Source organism: Chiloscyllium punctatum, chromosome 19, assembly GCF_047496795.1.
Source record: "Chiloscyllium punctatum isolate Juve2018m chromosome 19, sChiPun1.3, whole genome shotgun sequence".
NCBI lineage: Eukaryota > Metazoa > Chordata > Chondrichthyes > Orectolobiformes > Hemiscylliidae > Chiloscyllium > Chiloscyllium punctatum.
Window position 1 is genome coordinate 49,191,961 of NC_092757.1, and position 18,099 is coordinate 49,210,059.

At 41.3% G+C, this 18,099-nt stretch overlaps 1 protein-coding gene across 12 annotated transcripts in view; it reads left to right on the top strand.

Annotated features, from left to right (window-relative positions):
• Window positions 1–18,099, top strand: part of srrm3 (serine/arginine repetitive matrix 3) — a 779,036-nt gene that overhangs the window by 569,009 nt on the left and 191,928 nt on the right. For all 12 annotated transcript variants that reach the window (XR_011963284.1, XM_072589350.1, XM_072589341.1 and 9 more), the window contains one exon: window positions 16,419–16,520. Coding sequence is in view for 11 of the 12 variants with exons in the window: in XM_072589350.1 (XP_072445451.1) it covers window positions 16,419–16,520 (102 nt within the window). In the remaining variant the exon portion in view is untranslated. The remainder of the gene's footprint in view (window positions 1–16,418; window positions 16,521–18,099) is intronic.

The following is an 18,099-nucleotide window of genomic DNA, read 5'->3' on the forward strand; positions in this document are numbered from 1 at the left end:
AGAGTGTCCAGTCCTTTCATAAGTCTATACGTTTCAATCAGATCCCCTCTCAGTCTTCTAAACTCAAGGGTATACAAGCCCAGTCACTTCAGTCTTTCCGTGTAAGGCAATCCTGCCATTCCAGGAATTGACCTCGTGGACCTACGCTGCACTCCCTCAATAGCCAGAATGTCTTTCCTCAAATTTGGAGACCAGAACTGTACACAGTACTCCAGGTGTGGTCTCACCAGGGCCCTGTACAGCTGCAGAAGCACCTCTTTGCTTCTATACTCAATCCCTCTTGTTATGAAGGCCAGCATGCTATTAGCCTTCTTCACGACCTGCTGTACCTGCATGCTTGCCTTCATTGACTGGTGGACAAGAACACCCAGATCTCTCTGAACAGCCCCTTTACCTAATTTGATACCATTGAGGTAGTAATCTGCCTTCCTGTTCTTGCCACCAAAGTGGATAACCAGACATTTATCCACATTAAACTGCATCTGCCATGCATCTGCCCACTCACCTAACTTGTCCAGGTCACCCTGTAATCCCCTAACATCCTCATCACATTTCACCCTACCACCTAGCTTTGTGTCATCAGCAAATTTGCTAATGTTATTGCTGATACCATCTTCTATATCATTTACATATATTGTAAAAAGCTGCGGTCCCAGCACGGATCCCTGCGGTACCCCACTGGTCACTGCCTGCCATTTTGAAATGGAGCCGTTAATCACTACCCTTTGTTTCCTATTAGCCAACCAATTCTCTATCCAATCTAGTACTTTGTCCCCAATCCCGTGCGCCCTAATTTTACTCACTAACCTCTTGTGTGGGACTTTATCAAAAGCTTTCTGAAAGTCCAGGTACAGTACATTCACTGGATCTCCCTCGTCCATCTTCCGAGTTACATCCTCAAAAAATTCAAGAAGATTAGTCAAGCATGATTTCCCCTTCATAAATCCATGCTGACTCTGTCCTATCCTGTTACTATTATCCAGATGTGCCGTAATTTCATCCTTTATAATAGACTCCAGCATCTTTCCCACCACTGAGGTCAGACTAACTGGTCTATAATTTCCTGCTTTCTCCCGCCCACCCTTCTTAAAAAGTGGCACAACATTAGCCGCCCTCCAATCCTCAGGAACCAACCCCGATTCTATTGAACTCTGGAAAATAATCACCAGCGCATCCACGATTTCCCGAGCCACCTCCTTCAGTACCCTGGGATGCAGGCCATCAGGTCCCGGAGACTTATCAACCTTCAGACCTAACAGTCTCTCCAACACCAAATCCTGGCAAATAGAAATTCCCTTAAGTTCAGGTCCTTCAGCCACTGTTACCTCAGGGAGATTGCTTGTGTCTTCCCCAGTGAACACAGATCTGAAGTACCCATTTAATTCCTCTGCCATTTCTTCGTTCCCAGTAATATATTCCCTTGCTTCTGTCTTCAAGGGCCCAATTTTTGTCCTAACCATTTTTTTGCCTTGGACATACCTAAAAAAGCTTTTACTATCCTCCTGTTAAATTGCTGTACCACTGAGGCAGACTCAGAGTCTGTCTCCTCACCCTGTTTGCAGTTAAAAAAACATTGTACTTTGCCTCAGTTCAGTGAATAATCACCAGGGACCTGCCTTCAGGCGCAGAACTCAAGAAAAAGTAAATGATTCCAACACTGGTGTGTAATGCTATCTAACTTTAAATGGAGTATTTAATTTGAGTTTATTGCACAAATCTAGAAAATTCTGCAAAGTATTGGGGAAGTTAAGGGTGAGCTGCCAGGTGTGTGAAGCAAACTAGAATTGACCAGTTTTACGACACGGGGTAAACCCCTCTGCTAAACCAGCCACACAGAAAAGATTCACTCTGTGCTGTAATACGTTAAAGTTCAGGAGGCAAAGAGCTATCCCAGACATCACTACTTAAAGTAAAAACTAACAACTTTATTCTTTAAATCCAACAGAGAGCATTAAAACGAACAGCTGTTTACAACTCCTTTCTCTTAAACCTATCTTTTATCTCCCACTCTACAATAGTAGTCCGATAAAAATCAAGATTAAGACTTACAAAAAAAAAACACATTTGAAAACCAGTCAGCTTTGTCAACTCTCCTTTGTAGATTTTCCTCTGTAAGTTGTCCCCAGGTCGGTTTCAATGTTCTGATGTGCAAACTCCTTCCACAGACCTTAATCAGGACTCTTCAATTAGCAGTCTACATCTGTTGGTCTTTTGGCAGTTCTCTTCCTAGCTGTTCAAAATGTCCAGTTTTATGCCCTAAAGCATCGGATTGTTTCATTGGTTTTTAATATTATCAAATACTAAATTAAAATTTGATTGGATTTTGGTATCTTGGGGCATAATTTAAACTGGCCAAATTTGAAGTTGTTTTTGTTTCATGGCAACCAGCGGCTGCTAGCTGTTTCAACCAAGTGTTACATTGTTACCTTGTTCTGGACGCTCTGTGCTTTGTCCTTGCTAGCTTTTCACTTCTCTTAAAGGTAGTACCTTTACACCTTCACAACATCAGCAAGTTCCAAAGATTTGTAGTTTTTGTAGCTTGTCCATACTTGCTGGTCACATCATGCATTATTTCTCCAGAAAAATCTGGGCCATTAAAATGGCAATATTTATCTTAATCATTTCAAGAGTAGAGTGATGAGAATTCTTGAAGAAAAAGACATTCCAAACTTGAGTCTACCTGTCAGAAATCTGTTTTTTCCCATGAATATTTCCAGTTGTTAGTCTGTTTAATTATATGAGGCGCAAGATAGTCAGGTTTGATATACGAAAATGCTGACAGACCATTCTAGCCTGGACAATAAACACAGATGCCTCTGTCATAGGCTGTACAATCTAAGTTGCCAGGTGAAATAGTGTCAAGATGCTGTGGAACAAATTACCTGTAAAGGAAAGCTATTCATTAATTACTGATGTATGCTTACTTTTATTGGTCAGAGCTTTGAGTAAAGGAGCTGGGAGTTCATGTTGCGGCTGTTCAGGATATTGGTTAGGCCACTTTTGGAATATTGTGTGCAATTCTGGTCTCCTTCCTATTTGAAGGATGGTGTGAAACTTGAAAGGGTTCAGAAAAGATTTACAAGGATGTTGCCAGGGTTGGAGGGTTTGAGCTGTAGGGAGAGGCTGGGGCTGTTTTCCCTGGATGACCTTATAGAGGTTTATAAAATCATGAGGGGCATGGATAGGATAAATAGACAAAGTCTCTTCCTTGGAGTGGGCAAGCCCAGAACTAGAGGGCGTAGGTTTAGGGTGAGAGGGGAAAAATATAGAAGAGACCAAAGAGGCAATGTTTTCACGCAGAGGGTGGTACATGTATGGAATGAGCTGCCAGAGGAAATAGTGGAGGCTGGTATAATTACAATATTTAAAAGGCATCTGGATGGGTATATGAATAGGAAGGGTTTGGAAGGATATTGGCCAAGTGCTGGCAGGTGGGACTAGATTAACTTGGGCTATCTGGTCGGCCTGAACGAGTTGGACCGGAGTGTCTGTTTCCATGCTGTACATCTCTATGACTCTATAACCGAGAATAAGGGCTCTTCTGGAGCAGTTGTATATCCCTAAGTCTGGGCCAGAAGGTCCAACTTCAAGCCCTGCTTTCCACAGAGGGCTGACATATCCAAACAGATTAATGTTTTTTTTTCTCTCGAATTGCTATTCATGTTACTTTATTTATGATAAAGTAACATACTTACCCAAAGCTGTAATTTGCAATAAGGGCAGGCCATACAGATTGCCTCCCCAGTCAGCTGACTTCTTGCCCTCAGTTGGCCATTGGCCAATGAGTTACATCTCCAACTAAAACAGAAGTGGAGAATGCTAGATGCTAAGTGATAGCACCCTGGAGGATAGATGGCTTGTAAGTGACAGACCATAGTTTAATACAGAAAAACAATTGTCTGCCTTTGTTTTAAATAGAACTGATTTTCCACCTTTTATTTGATTGTAAAAGCTATTTATGTTGAGACAGAATTATGCCTCCTGTTGGGTGTCACACTATATTGCTGATAGCAGTGAGTGATTCTGCATCCCACAGTAACCCACCTTTGCAGCTCTTTGGCATTGACCTGACAGGTTGTATGTAACTATTCCACAATTCTATAATTGCAAGGCTGAGTTATAGCCTATTGGCAAAGGAGTGTGATTGTAACATGATGATAGGAAAAGAAAGAAACATGTTAAACTGCAGCTAGGATGATGTGTGATTGTGAATAGAAATTGAATGCAATGGGTCAAATAATTTCACTTTTCAGTTTCAGTTTCTCTTTTTCTCAATTTTGAGTAAATGCATTGTGTTTCCAATAAGGCCAAGTGCACAGTCAAACTGGCAACTGTCCAAAATACTAATTACTCAATAACAACTCTGAAATCAGAGTAGTGTGAACACAAGCAGGTTTTGGAATCTTAAGCTGAGGGGTGACAAATTTAAAACAGACAAGGAGTATTACTTCTCTCAAAGGGTCTTGATTCTGTGGAATTCACTACCCCACAGTGTGGTGTATGCCAGGGCACAATAAATTTTAAGGTAGGAATGAACAGATTTTTAATTAGTAATAGGTCACGGGATTATAGGGAGCAGACTGGAAATTGGAGTTAAGGCCGAGATGAGATCAGCTATGACTTGAGGGGCTGAATTGTTGTTCATAGTTCTTATGTAATATTGTGTATCATTTACAACATCCACAGCTAATATTGTCTTAAATAAGCAGCCATGGGTACAGTGGATCTACTCTCTTGTTGAAAGAGGGCATGCTTTTCAGTGAAGAGTAAGAGAATTCTCATTTGGTACATCACCTTTCTGACTTGGTTTAGATCACTAACTTTTCATATTGCATCTCTAATGCTAAAGCCTTCACAGCAGCTGATGTGATATTATCTTAAACACCTTTTAAATTACGATTGCACAGTGATCTGGAAAACTATATCATGGAACCAATGTACATTGCTGTGATATTGCAGTATTGAACATCCATCCCGTCCTGCAAATGTCAAAGAAGTTCACTAACTTAAAAAAAAAAGTTAAATGCAATAAACAATCTACAAACTGTCTGGAATAAAGGTTTTTGGCAAAGCATACTGCATTTCTTTCATTACGTTACGGCTTTTAGTTCATGTGAAACGTGAACCTCATAGAGTGTGTCATTGGCCAATGGGAGTCTCAAATCCAAAGATGGAACAAAGCCTTTGACATGACTGCTTTGCCATTGACCATGAACGAAATATGAACTGCTTCTCATGGTCACCCTGCAGAGCAGCTACTGCAGATCATCCAAAGGTAGCATGACTGACCTAGATGTATTGATTCATCGCACTTAATGTGTAATTTATGTCCCAATATTATTATGATCCTAAGTAAGCTAACTCAGATAAAACTTGCCACAAAGTTAATTTGCATGTTAATTTAATCTCTCCAAACCTGCATCACTGCCAATAAAATCCGCTGCTTTAGGGAAGTTCTTTGTAACTTGCATGGCTTTTCAATAAAAGGAATACTTTGCAACTGAGAGCCTAAAATTCAGAGCCTTGTAAGGAATGGGAGTGTAACAGATGGAAATTATACTCTTCTCTAAGCAAACTGTTACAGTATAAACACATGGGGTGGATGTCTTACACCGGTAGAGATATAAAAGGTGATGAGATGGCAGAGTTCAGAGCAGCATGCTTGTTCTCCAAGAGAGTGACTGTGAAATCTTCATCAGCACCAAGATTCCAATCCTTTGGGACTTATTTTAACATTGAGGGCTGGAATACAAACTGTTAAATGTGCTCCTCTTGGTGTTTTGGAGGATTGGCCTCAATGCAATTCATATGATAGCCTGGAAGGGCCTCAACAAAGCTAACCCCCCACAATCCCACCTTAAATCACTCCTCCTGTGATGTACAGAACCAGTGAAAATTAGATGATATGCAAACCCTGTGGATTAGGTTACTTCATCTTTATCCAAGCTATGAAATTTCAACACACTATTGAGGCTTCAGATATAATCAACTACTTATCGAAATAATGTACAAGTTGGCCACACTACTCAAGCTAAACTATGCGCAGACAATATTGCTACTCTGCCTGCAGAAAAGATTTTTGTCCTTATTTCATGGATAAAGCCACAACTGATTCTGGAGGAACCACAATGCTCCACCCAAGGACGTCCGTCTGAACACTGCATTAATGTTCCATCTCTCAGTCTACACTTGCTCCATAGATATGACAATATAGGATTTTCCTCCCCCATGCACCGAATTTTCCACAGGCACATTCCAATTCGAAACACTTGACTGTTCTCCATGCGTATTTCCCATCAGCCAGTGGATCTTCCAGCTCTCCCCCCTCTGACACTCAGTCCCAATCTCTGCTCAGTTTTCGGTTCCGAACAAAAGGACGTCTGTTTTGTAAAACAGCCATCAGCAATTTACCCAAACCTGAACTATCTGTTTTCCAAGGTCAAACAAGAGCCTGAAAAGCTGCTCAAAAACCAGACAGTTGGAGATTAGCGTTAATTATCACTGTGGCCTCTGAAGTATCTCATTAAAAGTGACTCCTAACTGGACAGCTAAAATCTCAGACTTGATCAGTGTGGGTACTTAAATTACGACAGTAAGACCGCAGAGTATGTTTTGGTATTTGGACCGTACCTTTTATAGGATATGCTTTTACATAAATGTTGTCAATAAAGAGCTCTGAAGACTGGATGTTCAGTTGCTTGTGGGGGCGAACTCAGCTGCAGGCAAGCACTGAAAGTCATAGATCAGAATGGTATCCATTGGGAGAGAGATGGGCCAGTGCAAGCACAGAAGGAATGCTCCCTTTGGTTTCTCTAAGTTCCAGAGGGTCTTTGATTGTAGCCATGTGAGACACTGACCAAGCAGCCAGTCACATTTCTGATCAGGAAAGGTTTTCCCTCAGTGTGGGTGCAACTGGACCATGAGCACAGGAATGGGATCCTGTAGGTCCAGACTCGGTTCCTGGGCAATCGTCACAAATTGAATTGAATTGAATTTGCGTCACATGTACAAGCTTGACGTTCTCCACTCGTTCCACCTCTGTGCTGTTAATGTGTAGGGGGGCATGAGTAACATCCCGCCGAAAGTCAATAATGAGTTCCTTGGTTTAGCCAACATTGAGAGCTAGGTTGTTCTCAGTGCACCGTTTTTCCAGGTCTTCCACCTCCCGTCTGTAGTCTGTTTCATCGCCATCTGAGATTCGATCGACAATGGTGGTGTCATCAGTGAACTTGTAAATGGCATTAGTCTGGTATTTGGTGGCACAGTCATGGGTATACAATGAGTACAATTGGGGGCTGAGTACGCACTCCTGAGGGGCTCCAGTGTTGAGTGTTAGTGAAGATGAAATATTGTCCCCAATCTTCACTGGTTGTGGCCTGTGTGTCAGAAAACTGAAGAACCAGTTGCAGAGAGTGGGGCTTAGTCAGAGATCACTAAGTTTAGTAATCAGTCTCGAGGGCATAGTAGTGTTGAAGGCTGAACTTAGTCAATGAATAGGATTCTTACATTGCTATTCTTGGTGTCAAGATGCTCTGGGGAGGAGTGAAGGGCAAGTGATACGTCTTCTGACGAGGATCGGTTGGTCTGATAGGCAAATTGGAGTGGGTCAGGAGTAGTGGGGAGGCTGGAGTTGATTAATGCCATGACCAGCCTTTCAAAGCACTTCTTGACTACCAAAGTTAGGGCCACAGGGCAGTAGTCATTGAGACATGCTTCATGAGCCTTCTTCGGCACAGGGATGAGGTTGGCCCTCTTGAAATAGGCAGGGACAGTGGCCTGCTGCAGGGAGAGGTTGAAGATGTCCAAGAAGACCTCTGCCAGTTGATCTGTGCATGGTCTGAGTGCATGGCCTGGTACTCTGTCTGGCTCCATCGCTTTCCTTGGATTCACACGAAGGAAAACTGATCTGAGCTCTAATGCAATGAATGTTGGGATAGGTTCACCAGGACTTGCCGGAACGGTGGCACAGTGGGCGGCACGGTGGCACAGTGGTTAGCACTGCTGCCTCACAGCGCCTGAGACCCGGGTTCAATTCCCGCCTCAGGCGACTGACTGTGTGGAGTTTGCACGTTCTCCCCGTGTCTGCGTGGGTTTCCTCCGGGTGCTCCGGTTTCCTCCCACAGTCCAAAGATGTGCAGGCCAGGTGAATTGGCCATGCTAAATTGCCCATAGTGTTAGGTAAGGGGTAAATGTAGATGTAGGGGTATGGGTGGGTTACGCTTCGGCGGGGCGGTGTGGACTTGTTGGGCCGAAGGGCCTGTTTCCACACTGTAAGTAATCTAATCTAATCTAATCTAATCTAATCTAATCTAATCTAAAAAAAAAGTATTACCCCTCCACCGAAATTCTGCTCAAAGCAATCATAGAATGTGTTGAGACGATCTGGGAGGGATGTGTCATCATCTGCTACCTTGCACTGTCTCTTTTTAGAACTTGTGATGTCATTCAATCCTTGCCATAGTCACGGGTGTCTGTCTGGGTCTCTAGTTTGGATTGGTATTGGTCCTTGGCTGTCTTAGTAACTCTGCGAAGGTCATACTTGGATGCCTCAGCCTGCGAGGAAATCAGGAGCTGGAAATCTTCAGGCCTACATCAGGGTCAGTAGATGGCTCCTGAAGGAGAACAGTTATCCCCTAAGGAGGTAGTTCTTGTTGCTTGTACAGAGCCCGGGGACTGTTTGCTGAGGACAGCAGTGGCCCTCTGAGTACCCTACTGCTGTATTCCTCCAGGCAATAGCAAGCCCAGTCATGGCTGCCTTTTAATATGCCTCTCCACCATGGGGTCCTACCTCCAGCCACTTCTGGCACCTTTAATTAAAAATTAGATTCACCGTTTGGTTGCTTTAGGCATTTGCCTTTTGCATCATTGATGATGCACCACATGGTTGGTACCCAGAGATGATCAGGTTTTTAACCACAAACTGAAGGTCAGAGCCTGAATTCAGGACTATTTATGTTTAAGGCTAATGTGGAAACTGCTACATTGTGCATTTACTGACTCTGCTTTGATCTTGATGCAGAAAACCATTCACTTTTTTTTACTAAAAGGTTCAATGCAATGTATGTGGATTCCAGCATGTAAGAATATTTCCAGACAGGTCTCCATGGCTATTCTGATGGGATTCCCTGTGATGGTTAGGAAGCCACCCCCCTGTGTAAATTCATATGGGGTCTTCAGTGGGAGATATTTCTTGATTGTAGAAGTAGGACTTTATAAACATCGTTGATGATTGGGTAACTATTTTAATCCACAGTCTTGTTTGACAGTCATTGCAGTATTGTGTTCCAAAGATCTGAAGCGTTGTTGTCTTTGGATGAAGGAGGTGGTGATATTTGTAACTCTATATTGCACGATAAAGCAATTCAAAATCGGTATGTATAAGATGTGATATAAAAATAGCTGTGAGGCAGTTTGAGAGCTTTGTGCCTGCCTAAATCATTATTGTTTACTTTTTTAAAAAAAGAGTAAAATACCTTGATTGATGACACAAAAACTTAAACTCTCTAGCCTGTACAAGCAACAGTTCAATAGTTTCACTCGACTGGGTTATTTAAAGTGTGCCACCATAGGTTCTCAAATACTCCAAGTAGAGTACATGACGTTAAATCATTCATTTTCTAATGCCAGGAGTGGCCTAATGTCAGGAAAGTTTTGATTGTCCTCTGGAAATTTTGTCAGCATTTACTTGCATGTATATTTTGCTAGGCATCAAACAGGACACCATATTGCTCCATTACTTACCTGCAGAACATGTAGCTTCTTCCAGAGACTTTCTTTCACTTCATTTGTGCCTTGCACTGGCCCTACCTCTCTCAGCACAGCCTGACCAACGTGTCAGCTTCATTCTGAAGCTTTATGAAATGTCTTACTACATTTGTACTGATTCACAATGGTTGCCTACAAATGAAGCTTTTTCCTCTAATTAGGAAATGTTAGTCTGTTTTTTTTATATTGCTGTCCTAGGCTGGCTTCTACATGAAGACACAGCTACGGAGACAGCTATGAATAATTATTTAAATGAGTTCACCTTGTTCAATTGTAGGCAGACAGTTTGCTGCATTGTTGGCAAGCCCTGGCCCTGCAGTTTAATACAAAGAAAAGCTGACTTAACATGCGGTAGAAATTGACATTGTCCAAATATCTAGAGAGCAGACTGATCTTCATTTGTGAGTGAAATGTGATTTTCACATTGTGGAAAATAGAGATGCAGCAAAGACAACATTAATGGTACTCATTCATTGAATACAGTGCATAATCTGCCTTATGGGATCCAATGTATTATCTAGTTTAGAGAGCAGGCTGATGGTAATTTACGGGAATATGATAATTCACAGAAACTAGATAGCTGGAGATTCGGTAAATACAGCACATCACCCAATCATAGACATTCACACAGAGTACCATCCAACTCATGGACGCAAGACTGGTTCATCTTGAAAAGCAGCCATGCTTTTAGTAACTTTACTTAGGGTTTGGCTTTCTCTCTCAGTTGAAACAAGTGTCAGTGCCCAAATGCTTTTACATGATATCAGAGATTTTAAAAAACTTGCATTGATATAGCACCCTTCAAATATTCAGAGCACTTTACAGTCAGTTAGATAGGCTGATCAGAGAGGAGGCCATATTGGATTTGGTGCTCGGCAACAAACCATGCCAGGTGTCAGATCTCCCAATGGGAAAGCATTTCAGTGACAGTGATAACAACTCCATGACCTTTCCTATAGTCATGGAGAGGGATAGGACCAGATAGTTTAGGAAAGTATTTAATTGGGGGAGGGGGAATTATGATGCTATTAGGCAGGAACTGGAGCACCTAAATTGGGAACAGATGTTCCCAGGGAAATGCACAATAGAAATGTGGAGGTTGTTTAGGAAGCACTTGCTGATAGTTGTTGGATAGGTTTGTCCCACTGAGGCAAGGAAGGGATTGTAGGTTGAAAGAACATTGCATGACAAGGGATGTGGAACATGTAGTCAAGGGGAAGAAGGAACCTTACATAAGGTTGAGGAAGCAAGGATCAAACAGGGCTTTAGAGGCTTACAAGGTAACCAGGAAGGAACTGAAGAATGGACTTAGAAGAGCTAGAAGGGGGCATGAAAAAGCTTTAATAGGTAGGATTAAGGAAAACCCTAACACTTTCTACACTTACGTGAAGAACAAGAGGATGGCCAGATTGAGGGTGAGGACGATCAGGGATGGTGGAGGAAACTGGCACCTGGAGGTGGAGGAAACAGGGTAGGACCTTAATGAATACTTTCCTTCAGTATTCACTACTCAGAGGGACCTTGACGTTTCTGAGGACAATGTGACACAGACTGACATGGTAGAACAGGTTGATGTTAGGAAGGAGGATGTGCTGAAAATTTTGAAAAACATAAGGATACATAAATCCCCTGGGCCGGTCAGGATATATCCAATGTTGTTACAGGAAGCGAGGGAAAAGATTGCTGCGCCTTTGGCAATAATATTTGCATCCTCACTGTCCATTGAGGTAGTGCCATTTGATTGGAGGGTGGCAAATGTTATTCCTTTGTTCAAGAAAGGGAGTAGGGATAATTCTGGGAGTTACAGACCGGTTGGTCTTATGCCACTGGTGGGCAAGGTATTGGAGAGGATTCTGAGAGACCGGATTTATGATTACTTGGAAAACAATAGCTTGCTTAGAGCTGGTCAGCATGGCTTTGAGAGAGCAGGTCATGCCTCACAAACCTTATTGAATTCTTGGAGGATGTGACAAAACTCATTGATGAAGGTACAGCAGTGGATGTGGTGTTCATGGATTTTACCAAGGTGTTTGGTAAGAGTCCCCATGGTATGCTCATTCACAAAATAACGAGGCATGGGATACAGAGAAATCTGGCTGTCTGGATACAGAATTAGCTGGCCTATAGCAGATAGAGGATGGTGGCAGATGGAAAGCATTCAGCCTGGAGCTCAGTGACCAGTGGTGCTCCATAGGGATCTGTTCTGGGACCTCTGCTCTTTGTGATTTTTATAAATGACTTGGATGAGGAAGTAGAAGAGTGGATTAATAAGTTTGTTGATGACACAAAGGTTGGTGGAGTTGTGGACAGTGTGGAGGGCTGTTGTAGGTTGCAATGGACATTGACAGGATGTAGAACTGGACTGAGAAGTGGCAGTTGAAGTTCATCTTGGAAAAGTGTGAAGTAATTCACTTTGGAAGGTCGAATTTGAATGCAGAGTACAGGATTAAAGACAGGATTCTTGGCAGTGTGGAGGAATGGAGAGATCTTGGGGTCCATGTCATAGATCCCTCAAAGTTATCACCCAATTTGATCGGTTTGTTAAGAAGGTGTAAAGTGTTTTGGCTTTCATTAACAGGGGGATTGAGTTTAAGAACTGTGAGGTTATGCTGCAACTCTACAGAGCCCGGTTTAGACCACATTTAGAATATTGTGTTCGATTCTGGATGCCTCATTATAGGAAGGATGTTGAAGCTTTGGAGAGGGTGCAGAAGAGATTTACCAGGATGCTGCCTGGACTGGAGGGCATGTTTTATAAAGTAAGGTTGAGGGAGCTGGAGCTTTTCTCATTGGAGCGAAGAAGGATGACAGGTGATTTGATAGAGGTGTACAAGATGATGAGAGGTTTAGATAGAGTGGATAGCCAGAGACTTTTCTCTAGGGCAGAAATAGCTATCATAAGGGGGCATAATTTTAAGGTGATTGGAGGAAGGTTTAGGGGAGATGTCAGAGGTCGGTTCTTTATGCAGAGAGTGGTGGGTGTGTGGAATGCACTGCCAGTGGTGATAGTAGAGTCAGATACATTAGGGATTTTTAAGCAACTTGGATAGACACATGGAAGATAGTACAATAAAGGGTATGTAGGTAGTCAGATCTTAGAATAGGATAAAAGGCTGGCACAACACCGAGGGCTGAAGGACCTATACTGTGCTGTCATGTTCTATGTTCTAGTTCTTTTGAAGTGTTGTTGCTAATAGCCAATGTAATCCCATATTGTTTCTTAAAAGCCATTTTTATTCAATTATGGAATGGAGATGCCATTGAAAAAGCCAACATTTATTGCTAACCCCTGTTTCCTTTTGCAAAGGTGGTTACTAAAACAATGTTGTGAATGGAAAATTTTCACAGGATCTGGCCATATCTCTGTTAGTTCTTAATATAATATTAAAGTGAGAGGCATAAAATGGTGTTCTCACTCTGCGTTGACAGCATTCGTCATCTGAAGGGATCATTGGTTATGCTTTAAAAGCTTCATGAAGCATTAATCCAACAGACAGTATAATTAATTTATTTCCAAGGGGATGTTAAGCTGGGTACAGTTGAGGTACTGATCAACCATGATCTAAAAGCATGGCAGAATAAGCTGAAAGGCCTCTTCCTAAATTTATATCCTATATTTATTGTACAAGATCCTTCTTGATCTCACCTCTCAATCAGATGTCGGTCCATTCAAGACCAAATCCACAAATGCCAGCATGTAATTCTGTGTTGACATTCCAATGTACTAAGGGAGTACTGCAGTCCTAGGTGCTTTCTTTCTGATGAGATGTTAAATCAAGGCCTAATTCTCCTCTCAGCAAGATCTCCTCATATCATTATTCGAAAAAGATTTCCTCCGTCGCCTGGTTAATAATTATCCTTTAACCACTACCATCTAGAAACTATTGTCTGGACATCATCGCATTGCTATTTACGGGACCTTTCACCTTGTGTTAATTTGTTGCTATATTTCATACATTAAAACAGTCACTACACTTCAAACCCATTCTATTGACTGCACAGTCCTTCAGGAAGATTTCAAGTCATGGAAGATTATATAAATCCATTTTTATTTTGCAATGCCATATGGACATGCATCTCTCAGACACAGCTACTGTTTCATTTTTAGATTCAATTACAATGAAGTTTGCAAAATTGTTTTCTCAGCATTATAATACAATTTTAATATTTGTATTAGTTTTTGATAATGGATCATCACAGAGAAATAAGCCACAGTGATCTCTCTAAAATCAGTTGCTATAGAAACTGCTCGCTATAGTTTAATGACTTGCCCTAGTTTTACCTCTGTCTCCTCTCTCACATCACATACAAGTAATCAAAACTAAAGCCCTCAATTTTTCTTCTTTGTCACCCTGCCCACATGACGCTGCACATTACATCACTGCATTATCAGACCAGAAAACCAGAAGTAGAGCCTTATAATTTGTCCCTGTAATTTCAACTGCAGTTACTTTTTGTGAATACATTGCAACATGTGCTGAAAGACTGCAATCCAACAAATCATCTTACTGCAATCTATCGGAGATAATAACAAGCTGCTGGTATGAATTGAATAGTGGAATTTTCATGAAATGCTCAAGGTTTAATTTTCTTATCAGATTTGAAGTTTAGCCAATAAAGATACTGTGCCCATTTAATGATAAATCCTTCTGTTACAAGTTGAAAGATCCTTCCTGTATAATGGTATTCTTTAACCTATTTCTGATCATTTAATCTTTAGCAAAGACAGATGACAGCCCAAAGAGGCTCTGTGGGATTTATGGAGTTTTGTCTCAATAAATACATAGTCTGCCAGGAAAAGAATGGATGGCAAACATCTCAGGAGACTGATATTGTGGTGACAGGGAAGCAACTGATTTGCTGTACACTATAGAATTCGAGGGAGAATAACAATCTGATTTAAACCACCTTGTCACATTCGACTTAAAGCTAATTTGATCAGTTAGACTGATAAAAAAAAGGAAACATTTTGAGGTATATATATGGCAATATGAGGCATATAACAAAAGAACAGAATATTTGATTTTAACCATTCCTGATGCTAGATCAGGACACCAAAGCTTATTAAACCCAGTTTACACTTTTACTGTGTATTGCGAAGGAATGATTTGGATTAATTTAATATGCGAGGTTCAGCAGCCCAGATGAGATATCCTGCATTAAGCAGGCAACAGTTTTCAGGACTCTCGATCCTGGTAGCAGAGAACTGTGTCTACTCCCCTGACTTTACTATCACCAATTACAACTACATTTCTCTTCTCTCCCCTCTCTTGAAAGGCTCCCTGTACCATGGTGCTCTGGTCAGTTTGCTCATTCTCCGTATAGTCCCCGCTCTCATCCACACAGGGAGCGAGAATCTCAAACCTCTTAGACCGGCTCAAGGGCTGAGGCTCCTTCAGCACGACCTACTGCATCCCTCTACCTGCTTCACGCATAGTCACACCCTCCTGTCCCTGATCACTGACCGAATTCGAGGTAGTTAACCTCAGGGATGTGACTGCCTCCTGAAACACAATGTCCAGATAACTCTCCGCCTCCACGATTCTCTGTATTTTTTTTAATGACATAACAACTGCACTGTAATACCCAGTGTTTTAAGCCTGGCTGTCTAAATCAGTTTTAAATTCCAAGCTTAACATTAACATGTAAACGTGTAGCCCCCAAAATTACATTTAAAGCTTCATCCCAAATCATGCTGTAATTTTGGATTTGACAGTTAAAAGGTGGAAAACTTGTATTTGTCCCCCCACTACCTTTTGTGCCATACTTGTTGTTTCTCAATTTTCTTACTGGCTGATGTCATGGTAACATTCTGAGAGATCTAGCTCCAAGGGGATAGTGTAAAATCAAGCACGACAAGACATCTCCTGTTCACATGTAGAATTTATGAATTACAGTTGAAAATCCATGGCCTATGAAGCAGGAGACCATCTTGAAAACAACTTGCACACAAACCTTGCATCAAATGTGACTCAATGATATTCCGTTATATTACTGAACATTGTGTTTATCACAATTTATACAAGGTATGTCCTAGATGAGCTTTAAAAAAGCTTGTTAGTAATTTACGCTAACCAAGGGTACAGTTTTAGCACTATACAGCAAGCAAGACAAATATAGTGCAGATTAACCTATCATATTAACATCAATAATTCACTGAAAAAAATGCAATTTTAATTAAAGGCAGGGAAAAATAGCTTGCTTTCAAAATAATGTAGGCCTTTTAATGAAATTCTTTCAAGCATGAATTTTCTTTTGCTGTTTTGACATGTCATGTCAAAACAGCAGGTATGATGGGCCCTGAATACCCTCCTTTCATACTGTGATTCCATGTAAGCAGCTAAGTTGGGAAATCTGTTTCACAAGGTCACAGACCTATTTCAACTCAATCATCCAGAATGACCATAAAGTATTGCAGTGTGCAATTAGTTATTGAACACTTCCAGGGTTTTTATTTCGGTGCTGTTTTGCGGAGGATATTCCATGTGTTTGTTGGTCACTTCTGATGTGAAAAAGAGCTTCCTGCTGTTATTTCTACATGTAATTGCTTTCAAGATACCGACTCTTCCCTCCTTTTAGAATGAAGTACTTTTCCAGATTTCCCTTTTTCCACGCTGCACACCCATGAAATTGATTTCCTATTGCTGTTTCAGGTATACTCCAGAAGAAATTCGCCAGAAAGTGGGGACCTTTCGGCAAATGTTAATGGAAAAGGAAGGTGTATTGACCAAGGAAGATCCACACGGACGTCATGCGTGAGTGCACGCTACTTTGTTAAAATGCTCAGTTCTTTTTAATAAGTATTATGGATTGGAATAGATCTTTAATTAGGTTTAAGTTTGTATATCCTCTGGAATAGAAACTTCAGAGGTGGTTGCATTGAGATTCAAATGATTAAAGGAGTTGACGGGATCAACGGAAAGAAAACCATTTTCTGTTGGGGAGAAAGCAAATTCAGCGGGAATTACATTCAAATTAAAGAAAGCCCCACCACAGTTGAAGGTCATTTGAAATCTGGAACTCTCTGCCCCCAAAAAACTTGAGTGTAAATTAACAGAAGAATTAAGACCTGATATTTTAATTTAACAAAAAAGGGAAGAATAGTGCCAAGGTGAGTAAAGAAAATTAAGATTCTGATAATTCACAGTCACATTAAATGATAAGACAACCTCTAGGGGTGGAATGACCTACTCCAGTTCCAATGAGTGGAGGGAAGGTTTATAGGGTGCAATGTAATCTGGGGTCCCACCCACTTGCTGGAGAGCTAGCAGGAGCCACCACATGAGAAGATCTCATTTGAAGTGGCCGGCAATGGACCTTCTCTACGGTTAAGGACATTGGGGTGGAAATCCAAGTTTTTGAGAGTTTCTGCCCAATCAGAGTTCAGCAGCTCTTGAGTGCCATCCTTGCCACTGCCAGCTGCTGGTAATGCACCTTTCAGAGGCTCACAGTCAACAAAAGACCCCAGCCCGAAGGTGAATTGAGGGTGAGATAGAGGTCACAGGAGAGGGGCGATTGGCAGCAAGAGCAGCAGATGGCCCTCAGCAGCCATCCACAACCCAATACCAGCTACCATCTTCGGGCAGAATGAGGTTTTAAAGCTTTTAATAAGTGTTTAGGCTGCAAGGCTATCCCACGAGTCTTCTTGTCCCATCCTTAATTGGGCCAGAGCAGACAAGTCTTCACCCTCTCCCTCTTGCCTGATTAAATGCTGCTCCACCTCCAAACTGATGGGGGCCAAATTCCACGCCAAGCCTTTTTAACTCCATGATTTTTTAATGCTTTTTTTCCTCACTGAATAAAAGTAAGAAACCAGTTGGGTTCTCCTAACTTTACAGCTCTGGCTATTCAGAATGACTCAAGCTGCCATTTATTTTCAAGTAAGGATGGGGTGTTTATTGTTGCACAATTTTCTGCGGCAGGTTTCAGGGATGATGAACAGGACTTGTTCAACCAGAGACAATTCTTCTCCAATTTATGTCAAATATTAAGAATATATTGGGGATTTGTTTCCCTTGCTTGCATTGAACAGTGATAGTGATTGAAAGGTTAATTAACTGGCCTTTCATGCTTTTAATTGTATTTGAAAGATTGATTTATGAATGCATTTATTCATTAATGAGATTATTTGTATATTTGGAGTTTCATATTGACTGGAGATTTAATTATATAATGTGAAATACAGACATATTTTATGCATATAGCCACTATATAAGGTAGTTAAATCTATGTTTATATTTGTGTAATTAGGAAGTCATAATGAGGTATTTCTGCTTCAGTAAATCACATTCTTCTTGAGGTGCCCAATATTACAGCAAAATATCAGTAATGAGC